The 12,830-nt window shown below is 43.1% G+C and overlaps 1 protein-coding gene across 1 annotated transcript in view; it reads left to right on the top strand.

Annotated features, from left to right (window-relative positions):
* Window positions 1-4,740: 4,740 nt before the first annotated feature.
* LOC137325180 (phospholipid phosphatase-related protein type 5-like) overlaps window positions 4,741-12,830 on the top strand; it is a 122,707-nt gene continuing 114,617 nt past the window's right edge. Inside the window, exon 1 of the mRNA XM_067989981.1 lies at window positions 4,741-5,089. Coding sequence (XP_067846082.1) covers window positions 4,886-5,089 — 204 coding nt within the window. The 5' untranslated portion in view covers window positions 4,741-4,885. The remainder of the gene's footprint in view (window positions 5,090-12,830) is intronic.

Here is a 12,830-nt window from a genome sequence, read left to right as displayed (position 1 = left end):
TTGTACTCCCTTTAAAATTGTACCATTTAGTTTATATTGCCTCTCCTCATTCTTCCTACCAAAATGTATCCTTCATACTTCTCTGCATTAAATTTCATCTGCCATGTGTCTGCCAATTTCACCAGCCTGTCTATGTCCTCCTGAAGTCTGTTACTATCCTCCATGTTGTTTACTACATTTCTGAGTTTTGTGCCATCTGCAAACATTGAAATTATACCCTCTATACCCCGGTCCGGGTCATTAATATGTATCAAAAAATCAGTGTTCCTAATTCTGATCCCTGGGGAACACCACTGTTTATTTCCCTCCAGTCTGAAAAAAAACGTTCACCATTATTCTCTGCTTTCTGTCCCCTAGCCAATTTTGTATCCAGGCTGCCACTGTCCCTTTAATCCCATGGGCTTTAATTTTGCTAACAAGTCTGATACTTTATCAAATGCCTTTTGAAAGTCCATATACACAACATCAACCGCATTACCCTCATCAACCCTCTCCATTACTTCATCAAAGAACTCAACCAAGTTAGTCAAACACGATTTTCGTTTAATAAATCCTTGTGACTTTCATTTATTAGCCCATACTTTTGCAATTTTTGTCTGACTATAACACACCACATGACACACTTTGTTACAAATGCAAAAGATTTATTTTAAAGAGTTTCAGTCATTAACCAGGTTGTTGAAATTTATGAATGGTTGCAATTGCCCTCTGATTGACCACAGCAGTTTACAAGTTGCTACAGTTACTTGGGTTTGCCTCTTGAAAACAGCGCACTTAAAAATATAGGTCAGTTTAGCAACTAAACATCACAACTGTACTCCAGATGTGTGATTGGCCATGCATAATGCCACAGGGGATCTGCTGTGTATTGAGAAGATTTTGTGAAAGATCATCAATTTCCCACCAGGAGCACTGCACTGACCAGGAAAGGCAAACTTGTAAAATAACCCGTTCAGCCTGTGTATAAAATCACATTAATAAAAGCACTTTACTGCATCAAAATAATGTTTGTACAAAAGAATTTCTGAAATGTTATGGTTTTTTGAGGTAAGATTTCACAGAATCAATGCAGGATCATATAGAGGTCTCTTATTGTTCAATTATTTATCATATAATGGGCCAGATTTTGCCATCAAAATAATAGTGAGGCTATTGGTGCTCGCCGTTACTTATGTGTAAATGGTACAGCAACTTCAGGCGAGAGGCAGATACACGGTTAAATGCGGATATCCAAAGTTGTTGTCCGAGTTGCGCTGCTCCGCCGTTTGCTTCGTGATAACAGCATCTCGCTGTCTACCTCACCATTGACAAGCATTGAATGTCATGAAGTTGCTGTATTTGCGTGGTAGATACAAACTAAACCCGTCACAGATATTTAGTGCTAGTAATTACAAACGTAAGTATGCTTTTAACGATGTGATATGTGTTAATGACTGCCAATCAACCTCTCTGGCACTATTATCAGTGTGGAATCTCATTCTTTCAGATTGTGAATTGTTTTAGGAGATTTTAAAGATGTCAAATTTTTTTTCTTACTTTTCCTTTTTTTCTCTCTCTTAATCCAATCTTTCTTTCCCTCTCTTTATTTCTCTTTCTGTATCTGATTTGACATTGAATTCATCCCCTTTATTTGACCCTCTTTCTCAGTTCTTCACTGTTTATTTCCCAATCCTTAAATTTCATTGGTTAAGGAGATACCCAGTTGGTTGCCTGTTCATTCAGGTCCCAAATGCCCTGTTTCCCTCGCTGCGACGTTATCAACTCGTACTTTCAGCAACTTTGTGGGCAAATTTGTTTTGAGCTGAATGGCGCAGGGGCGCTTAGATTCTTGGATGCCATTGGATTCCTCGCTACAGCAAAATCTGGCCCAATATTTAATGAAGCATTACAGTTAGGGCAATGCAACATTGTGACAGCAAATTTACAACAGATGTCAAAAAAACATTGCTTTACACAGAGGGTAATCAACAGCTGGAACAAATTGCCTGGAATAGTGATTGGGGTCAGGCTGCTGGGCTCATTTAAGAAATAGATAAAAGCTGTAATAGGGAGACAGTATTCATATTCTGGGAGGAAGAAATCAAATGAATCTTTTTATCTAAACATGTCTCTATGACCTTGTGACAAAAGTGTTATTAGTTCAACTAAATGTAACAGTGAAAAATAGCTAATTAACTTATTGTTCAAAACAGTGTTCTTGTTTGCGGCATTTTGTTTTGCAATGGCAGGAAACTCATTTTCTGAGATCTGTATAACCCCAAATGATCACTGAATAGCTCTTCCAATGATTCAGTGAGGTAATTTTCGAGTGCTGCCTGCCCCATTTACATTGGAAAACTGGGCAGTTAGCATTTGAAAATTGAAAATAAAGCCTCTTCCCCTCCACTGCTCCCATTTTCCTGAAACAGGCGGGAGCCTTATTAAAATATTTAAGTCAGGGTCCTACTCCAGTTAAACGTCCCCAGCACCATCCTTGTGTACCAATGGGCAGCACATGGTCTTCCTATTAGTACCAGGCATTGAGCAGCCTTACCAGATGTCCTTAAAGGTATCACTAAAGGCAGCTCAGAAAACAGCCCCATTAGATTTTTTTACAGTGTTTTTTGTGGGACCAGGAAAGGCATGAATAATCTTCAGGCCCACTCCCAGCTGCTCAGTGCAACCCCACACCGATTGCTGCAACTCTCTCTTTGGGGCCTGAATCTCAGCTTGGTGCCACAGAGGAGCTACCAGATTCTCCGCCCCCATGCCCCACACAACCCCATCCACCCAGTGGCGAGCTGCCTGTGTGCGCTCGCTGAGTGCTGGCGGTTTGCCTAAAATATTTCAATGAGACTCGACCATGAAAATGGTTCGGGGCTTTCTCTGGAGCCATTGGGCAGACGGAGTGCATGCTACACCTGCAGCCCACCCAACGCGGGCTCCAGTGGAAAATTGCCCCTTGTGAGTTTGTACAGTGGGTAGCTGAGCCATACTGACCAGGAAAGTCCCAGGTTCAATCCTTGGTGTTCAGCTTGTGGTGTGTTAACTGATCTCAGCTGGTTCAATATGTCTCAATGCCCTTGGGTTACATCAGATTTCCTGCTGAAGAGTGTGCCCTGCTAGAAGTGGCTGTGTATGGGTGTTAGGTAAAGAAAGAAAAAACTTGCATTCATCTAGCACCTTTCACAACTTCAGGACATCCCAAAGCGCTTCATGGCCAATGAAATAGTTTTGAAGCCTAGTTACTATTGTAATGTAGGGATATGCAGCAGTCAATTTCACACAGTAAGGTCCCACTAACAGCAATCTGATAAATGACCAGTTAACCTGTTTTAGTGATGTTGGTTGAGGGATAAATATTCAGCAGGACTCCCCTGCTCTTCTTCAAATAGTGCTGTGTGATATTTTACATCCACCTGAGAGAGCAGATGGGGCCTCGGTTTAATGTCTTATCTAAAGGACGGCACCTTTGACAGCACAACACTCCCTCAGTACTGCAGTGAGGTATCAGCCTGAATTATGTGCTCAAATCTCTGGATTGGAGCTTGATCCCACCACCTTCTGACTTAGCCAAGAGAGTGCTACCACTGATACCTTCTCTGTCACACTTTTCAATCGTTAGATAGCATGCTGCCACTCAGTGCCAATGGCCACTTGGGTAGGACACTAAATGGCACCTAAGGCAAGTGGAACTGTAACCCAGCAAGGAGTCAACAGATATAGGGGAGAACATTGGAGAAAGCTGGAATTTAGAAGAGAAAAACAAGTTTGCATTTTCCTTACTACAAATTGCATTAGGCTTTCCTTTTGTCCAATAGTTGAAAGTTTATCCGTCTGTTTTTGAATTAAGAGTACAATGAGGATTTTACAGGGATATAAGCATGCGTTTTTTTACAGTATATATTTTATGAGGTTATCAATCGTAATTATATTTGATGGTGTGATGTTTCATCAATAGATTATCAGGCTACATACTTTGGCAATTGTCTGCGATGAAAAGTGACGTATTGATTGCTTTTGAGGGTTGAAAAAAAATACTGCAAGTGAGAATAAAATGTCTCTTATTGGAAATGTTCCAAGTTTATACAATCAATAAGGCCCTGCCAGCGGAGCACTATCATTTGGCGGGGCGAGTGGTGGGGTGGGGGGGGGGGGGCGGTGGTTATCGATTTTTACCATTAAAATGCAGAAACGATCCGAACTGTTGCAACAAGAAAGGAAATTACGGTTCTGTGCGTTTGAGGGAAACGCACCGAATATCCATCTTTTTGCGATTCCCCCCACCCCCCCCCCCTTGAGCGGGATCCCTCGCTCGACGCGCCTAGATGCCCTGGTGTCAGTTTCCTAGCCACTGATGAGTTTCATCGGCGCAAACAGCTGGGTGTATTAAAATCTGCCCTTTAGCCTAAATGAACTTTTAGGACATGTTGTGGGGGGGGGAGGAGCGGCACGTCGGTTCGAGGCTGTGTGTGTTTTCTTAACCAGATGTTGAAGGCACCGGAAAACATCAGTCCCGTGCACTGAAGACCCGGAGTGTTGCGAGAGAGAGAGAGGGAGAGAGGGAGAGAGGAGGAAAGGACATTCGCCGTTCTCACAGTCAAGGCTTGGAGCTGAACACGTTTCATTCATTTCTTTTAGGCTTTGTTCGGCGACAGCGACTAACTGGTGACGGCGGTGGATGTACAATGTGCGGGCAGTTTGGTCCTTTTGAATGGAATAGTCGCTTTAATGAGCAACTGGATGCGGAGATCTGCCTAGCAAAACCCTGCAAGTGAATGGAGCAATAGTTGCCCTGCCTTTTGAAGTGTGGATTATACAGAAATTGTACAACAACAACAAGAAGAAAAAAGAGGAATTTTGTTTCTTTTATTCGCCCACCAACCCACCTCTTTCCTCCACGACCATGCTTTATTTTCAGTTGGTTATAATGGCAGGGACTGTCATGTTGGCATACTACTTCGAATACACTGACACTTTCAACGTCCACGTCCAGGGATTTTTCTGCCATGACGGCACCTACACCAAGCCCTACCCCGGACCCGACGAAAGCAGTGCCATTCCACCAGCTCTCCTCTATTCCCTAGTCGCCGGGGTCCCCCCTGTTGTGGTAAGTTTGCTTCTCGCAACATGTCATAGAATAAAAGAGCGAGGACGCAGGGAGGACATGGTCCTCCACCTGTGCTCCAGCGTCGAGTTGTCCTTTGATCCTTTGATATGCTTTGTCTATTGCACTGTTCTGTTATGTACAAGTGTGTGTGTGTATGTGTGTAGGGGGGTGTTTGTTCTTTAATTATTATTGACGGTGCGATCTGTATTTTTGTGCCAGCTGCGAATCGTTATTGGATGCAGCTTTGGTAACGGGCATCTCACATGAAATAGTCAGAGCAGTTAATGAAATGTGTGCTGGTAATTTGTCAAAAGCTCGCCAATCTCTTTCAAACTATCCACAACATTTTCTGAACGGGGGTTCGAACACAGTTTACCGCTGCCAATGAAACGAGCGATCCCCTTGTGCAGTGCCAAAGGTTAAGATCTAGCGATTTCTTCAAGAGTGACTGATCAGTTTTCCTGACATTGATGCCTTCAGTGAAGCGGCTCTTCTCGGAGTTGTGAATGAATGGAACTGTCACAATCTCGCCTTTAAAATGAAGATTCTTAACTCACATTAATTCACCGGAGCAGGATTCCACTGGAACATCCCAGTAAACGGGGTCATGCACAAGGGGCGGGGAGACTCTTATTAAATAAAAACGGTTTGAAATAGAAATGGGAATCGCACTTGACTGTTTTCTTTTTCCATCCCGGTGCAGCTCCAATTGTTCATGTTAGTCGGTGTTTTTTTTAATTTATTGGCGGCTGCATTTCGATATATCACTTTTTGAAAAAAAAAGTCTGCAAGCAGACCAATTATTGCAGGTGGGATTGCAAGGTTCTGAGGTGTTTGCTTGTTTTATTTTTTCCGTTGCTTAATAGCAGTCCCCACTGAATTCCAAGATCTAGCCAAAAAAAAAAGCCTCTTTTGGTGCCGGTGACAAAGCATAAGCCTTAGGACATCACGGTGTGGGAGATGTTTGATTTGCAGACGGGGGTGAGTGGGGAGAGAGGTCCCCAGTGGATGTAACAAGATAAGTGTATTTATTATGAATGTATCCAGAATACCGCAATTATTGACCAAACCGTCAGTAAATTCGGTTCTAGTTGTCAATTCGAATTAGATGCTACAGGCAGATGATTAAGGAGAGAAGCGCAGACTGAATAAACAATCATGGGTCTGGAATAGCTGCATCAGTTTTTTGGTTTTATTGCTGTTTTTATACACCGAGTGAGCTGGTTTGAGCTTTAAGGACATTTGACAATATATTGTTGCTTTCACAAAATACGTACTTTTACATTTGAGAGGAGGCGAATCATGCTCATTAATTTCTGAAGCTGGACAGTTTATATTGTGTATCAATCACAATAAAGTCTTTTTGCAACCACTTTTATTTGGAGGTTATACTTTATCACATACTGAGATTAATATTAGAGAGTTACAGAGATATGACAGAGCAATTTGAAGCCACAAATTATAGTTAAATTACCATTTTTATAAAGTAAAAATTACATTAGATTTGGAATAAATATACCTATAAAACTAACAGGACTTGGGCCTTCCTTATTCTGATAACCTTACAAAAAAGGTTTGTATATCTTTTGTAATTTAGTTGAAGCAAAGCACGTGATCTTTTTCATAGAAGGAAAGGTCCCAAATATTTAAATTTACACATTTTTGTTGAATGGTTTTGGCTACAACTATTTCAATAGAACCAACTTACAGTGAGTACAAGAAAACCAATTGACTTCACGATATGGGAATCTAGGAAAATTTCTGCCAAGAGCCCGCAGTAAAAAGGAGTACAGGAATTATTCTTTGATTAAATATTGAATTATGTTTTTATGGGATAGAAATTGGTATGCCTTGTCCCCACTTTTTTGGGCATAAAACAGGTGCAACAATGGCAAATTTAACAGTGGGACAGTCCAAGCCCAATCTGCGCATGTGTTCAGGCCACTGCCAAATTTGCCAGGCTCTTTTTATCAGCGGCCTAAAACAGGCGTTAGGCCCCTTGCATATGTTAATGAGGGACCTAACCTAGGAAACATAGCAACAGGAGTAGGCTATTCAGTCCTTTGGGCCTATTCCGCCATTCTGTTAAATCATAGCTGATCTGTACCCCAACACCATTTATCGGCCTTTGCTCCATATATCCGTTGATACCCTGAACTAACAAAAATCTATCCATTTCAGTCTTGAACATTTCAATTGTCCCAGCACCCACAGCCTTTTGGGGGGAAGAGAGTTCTACATTTCCACTACCTTTAGTGTGTAAAAGTGCTTACCGATTTCACTCCTAAATGGCCTAGCTCTAATTTTAAGATTATGCCCTCTTATTCTGGATTCCCCCACCAGAGGAAATAGTTTCTCTGTATGTATACCTTTGAATTCTTTTAACATTTTAAACACCTCAATTCCTCAATTAGATCACCTCTCAACCTTCCAAACTCAAGGAAATACAAGCCAAGTTTATGCACTCTGTCCTCATAATTTAACCTTTTAAGTCTTTGTATAATTCTGGTAAATCTGCGCTGTATCCCTTCCAAGGGCAATATATCTTTCCTGGAGGTTCGATGCCCAAAACTGAATGCAGTATTCCAGATGGCGTCTGATCAAGGCTCTGTACAACTGAAGCATCATTTCCTCACTTTGTTTTCCAACCCCCTTGAGATAAAAGTCAGCATTCTATTAGCCTTTTTGATTACTTTTTGTACCTGTGCACTAACTTTTAGTGTTTTGTGTACATGAACACCTAAATCCCTTTGCTCCTCCACAGCCCCTAGTCTTTATTAAGAAAATATTCTGATTTGCTTTTCTCAGTTTCCAAAGTGGATGACCTCACACTTCCCCACACTGAACTCCTTCTGCTATAGTTTTACTCACGCACTTAATCTGTTTATATCCCTTTGCAATTTCATGCTTCCATCCACACAACTTACTGTGCCTCTTAATTTAGTGTCCTTTGCAGACTTAGATATACAACTCTTTATTCCTTCATCCAAGCCATTAATATATATGGTGAAAAGCTGAGGCCACAGTACAGATCTCTGGAGAACATCACTTGTCACATCACGCCAATCAGAGTATGAACCTTTTAATCATACTCTCTGTCTCCTACCTCCCAACAAATTACCAACTCACATCACAATGTTACTTCCAGTTCCATGCACTTTCATCTTTGCTAATATACTCTTTTGCAGAAACTTATCAACTGCCTTCTAGAAGTCCATATAGACAACATACATAGACACTCTCTTATCCACCACACCAGTGACCTCAAAACATTCAATTAGATTAATCAGACATGACTTACCCTTCCTAACAAACTGCTCTATCTCTGGGATTGAATACTTGCACGGCTCTATCCCAGGGATAGATCGGCTTCTCTGCCACTATGGATGCTGAGTAAAGAACTCTCCATTTGACAAAAGCCGGGAACTGCACCAGGCAACACCATATATCCCTCCACCAGTACGTCAGGTACTGATGAGCTACTAACAGCCCCCTAAACACCCCCCAGCGCTACAAACATTAGCAGCTACGGCACACAGTGCGAGGGGGTCCCAGACAGGGGTCCACAGGACAAAAATCCCTCCAAATTGGCTGGGTTCTCCCAGGCACTCCGGCCCTACCTTGGCACACCCCATGCAGGCTGCCAATGCAGCAGATCCCAGGATTAGGACATCCCTCCCTCAATGGAAAAAGATCCCTGGATGGCCATGAACTGGGAAACCCAATGAACAGAAAATGAACTGAAATTACATCCTGCTGGCAGGGCTCCAGAATTAGGCACGATCACGGGTAAAGGCGAAAAAAAGAAGGAACGCTGCAGGAAATATAGCCAATCCCGAGATATTTGGCTCATCCGGATTACTGTACTTACAATGATCATTTTGAAAACAAGGACACCTGCAAATAAAGGACACCTGATGCAAGTCCCTTAGGTGTTCCTAATTGTCAGGTTTCATTGTATGCAAACTTTTTCTGTTCGCTATGATATCCCTTGCAACTTTTTTCATATTCATTTTTCGCACTTCTTATTACTTTGTTTGTATCCCTCTGATGCTTTTTATAGCTCTACCAATCAGCTTTTCACTTTTCCTTGCATTTGTGTAAGCCTTTTTTTTTAGCTTGATACTGTCACTTATATCATTTGTTGACCATTGTTGTTTAACTACACAACTAATTCCTTGGGCCCATTTGGGAAGTTGGTTTACTCACCAATAACCTGCTCACTGATGATCAGTTTGGGTTCTGCCAGGACCACTCGGCTACAGACCTCATTACAGCCTTGGTCCAAACATGGACAAAAGAGCTGAATTGGAGAGGTGAGGTGAGAGTGATTACGCTTGACATCAAGGCAGCATTTGACCGAGTGTGGCACCAAGGAGCCCTAGTAAAAGTGAAGTCAGTGGGCATCAGGGGGAAAATTCTCCAGTGGCTGGAGTCATACCTGGCACAAAGGAAGATGGTAGTGGTTGTTGGAGGCCAATCTTCTCAGCCCCAGGACACTGCTGCAGGAGTTCCTCAGGGCAGTGTCCTAGGCCCAACCATCTTCAGCTGCTTCATCAATGACCTTCCCTCCATCATAAGGTCAGAAATGGGGATGTTCGCTGATGATTGCACAGTGTTCAGTTCCATTCGCAACCCCTCAGATAATGAAGTCCGTGCCTACATGCAGCAAGACCTGGACAACATCCAGGCTTGGGCTGATAAGTGGCAAGTAACATTTGCGCCAGACAATTGCCAGGCAATGACCATCTCCAACAAGAGAGAGCCTAACTACCTCCCCTTGACATTCAGTGGCATTACCATTGCCGAATCCCCCACCATCATCATCCTGGGGGTCACCATTGACCAGAAACTTAACTGGACCAGCCACATAAATACTGTGGCTACAAGAGCAGGTCAGAAGCTAGGTACTCTGTGGCGAGTGACTCATCTCCTGATTCCTCAAAGCCTTTCCACCATCTACAGGGCACATGTCAGGAGTGTGATGGAATACTCTCCACTTGCCTGGATGAGTGCAGCTCCAACAACACTCAAGAAGCTCAACACCATCCAGGACAAAGCAGCCCGCTTGATTGGCACCCCATCCACCACCCTAAACATTCACTCCCTTCACCACCGGCACACAGTGGCTGCAGTGTGTACCATCCACAGGATGCACTGCAGCAATTCACCAAGGCTTCTTCAACAGCACCTCCCAAACCCACGACCTCTACTACCTAGAAGGACAAGGGCAGCAGGCACATGGGAACAACACCACCTGCACGTTCCCCTCCAAGTCACACACCATCCCGACTTGGAAATATATCTCCATTCCTTCATTGTCGCTGGGTCAAAATCCTGGAACTCCCTTCCTAACAGCACTGTGGGAGAACCTTCACCACACGGACTGCAGCGGTTCAAGAAGGCGGCTCACCACCACCTTCTCAAGGGCAATTAGGGATGGGCAATAAATGCTGGCCTTGCCAGCGACGCCCACATCCCATGAATGAATAATAAAAAAAAGAGTGGAGCAGGCGTCAAGCCTACTCCTCAGGATTCTTCAGCGGCCGTCGCCACCGAAAAGTAAGTTTAAAAAATAATTTTAAATGCTGCTCTGGAGCCAGGAGGAGCAGGCTTGCTCTTGCAACTCTGCAATCCTCACAATTGGCCTCCACCTGCCCTCTCGGGACTTACCTTCAGGCTGCTGCCAGTGAGGCAAACAGCCTGACATTCGTTGCCTTCAAATTTGCTAGCTGCCTGTTGACGTGCAATAGGCACAAGCAGCTCACACAAATAATGTTAATGAGGTCCAAGGCCAATTTTGGGCCTGCCTCAGGCTACCCAGTTGTCAGCCAAGAATGGGTTCTAACCAATTTTCACCCCTATATTTTGATATTCTGTTTAATCTGTCATTTGGTGAAAAGGAAGGCTTAATTTTAATAGAGAGAAACAAATTATCTACCAAAATTAATTTTGCACAAAACAAAGTGATATGTGCATATTGAGGGCCAGTGGCTGGACTCATACCTAGCATAAGTGAAGGTGACTGTGGTTGTTGGAGGCCAATCATCTCAACCCCAGAACATCGCAGCAGCAGTTCCTTGGACCAACTATCTTCAGCTGCTTCATTAATGATCTTCCCTCCATCATAAGGTCACAAGTGGGGCTGTTCCCTGATGATTATACAGTGTTCAGTTCCATTTGCAATCCCTCAGATAATAAAGCAGTCCAAACCCGCATGCAGAAAGACCCAGACAACATCCAGCCCTGGGCTATGAGCAGCCACTTGTTACATTCTTGCCACACAAATGCCAGACAAGACCATCCCCAAAAAGAGAGAACCTAGCCACCTCCCCAAGACATTCAGTGGCATTACCTTTGCTGAGTCCCCCACGATCAACATCCTGGGGGTCACCATTAACCAGAAACTCAACTGGACCAATCACATAAATGCTGTGGCTACTAGAGCAGATCAGAGTCTGGGTATTCAACTGTGGCTCACCTCCTGACTCCCCACAGCTTCTCCAACACCTACAAGGCTCAAGTCAGAATTGTAATGAATACTCTCTGTTGGACTGATTCCATGTCGGACTTCGAGTCTAGTCCTAAGAAAGGCTGCGACTCTAGAGACAAGTTAACTTTCAAGATTTATTGAACATATATGTGATTACAAGCAAGCAAATATGTACATCATACATACAAATAGGATACCCATCGGGGACCAAGAATGTTACCAATCCAGGCCAGTTCTTGATCAGAAGTACCCTCCAACGATACTTTGCAGTCTACATTTATACTTTTACCCTAACACATCTACCTTTAATCATGATAGGATGTAACCCTAGCACCATGTGTTATCCTTTTGTCTGAAAACTGACTCGAGCCAGATTTGTCAGGCTCTGCAATATATCACTTTGCTAGTCTCTGCATGAAACTATTAAACATGAGGCCCCATCTCTTATCACTTACTCAAGGTTACTTCATCTTGTTTTTCTTGCTTCTCCCAGAACTTTTCCCCTATATTTAGACTAACCTGTTCCATAGTAACCCCCTCCCACTTGACTATTTTGACTTATACTTTATTAAAGTCATGTGATCTAAGTTTCATCTAAGATCCTATTGTCTAAATCCAGGAACACAGTTAATTGCATCTACACCAGTACATTTGATTCTGCTATTATACTTTATCTTGCTCAAGCTGTCTGTTTTCCACAGATGTCTCAGGTTTGAAGGTCGGCCACAATCTCCCTGTCCACACACGGGCTGCATGGCTCTTCCTCTCTCTCTCTCTCATTATAGCTCCCTATACTAATTAACCCATGACGCTCTTTACTTATACCAAGCTGTTAGCATTATCCTATACTGTCCACTGGTCTGGACGAGTACAGCTGCAACAACGCTCAAGAAGCTTGACACCGTCCAGGACAAAGCAGTCCACTTGATTGGCACCTCATCCAGCATTGTGGGAGCACCTTCACCACATGGACTGCAGGGGTTCAAGAAGGCGGCCTATCACCATATTCTCAAAGGCAATTAGGGATGGGCAATAAATGACGGCTTTGCTAGTGACGCCACATCCCGCGAATGAAAGGGCCAAATTCATCAAACACTATTATGAATTTATTTTGGGAGCTTCTATTAACAATAGCCAAAAGGATATCTGATGGTATGTTACAATATTACCAAATGTAAATTAAAATGGTCATTGTCAGGATATGGAGAACGTGCTGTTACTGAAGAGATATTTGTTTATTCCATATGT

The sequence above is a fragment of the Heptranchias perlo genome, chromosome 9 (genome assembly GCF_035084215.1).
Source record: "Heptranchias perlo isolate sHepPer1 chromosome 9, sHepPer1.hap1, whole genome shotgun sequence".
In the NCBI taxonomy this organism is placed as follows: Eukaryota; Metazoa; Chordata; class Chondrichthyes; order Hexanchiformes; family Hexanchidae; genus Heptranchias; species Heptranchias perlo.
The sequence above is the reverse complement of the archived record's forward strand: the minus strand, read 5'-3'. Positions and strand labels throughout refer to the sequence as shown.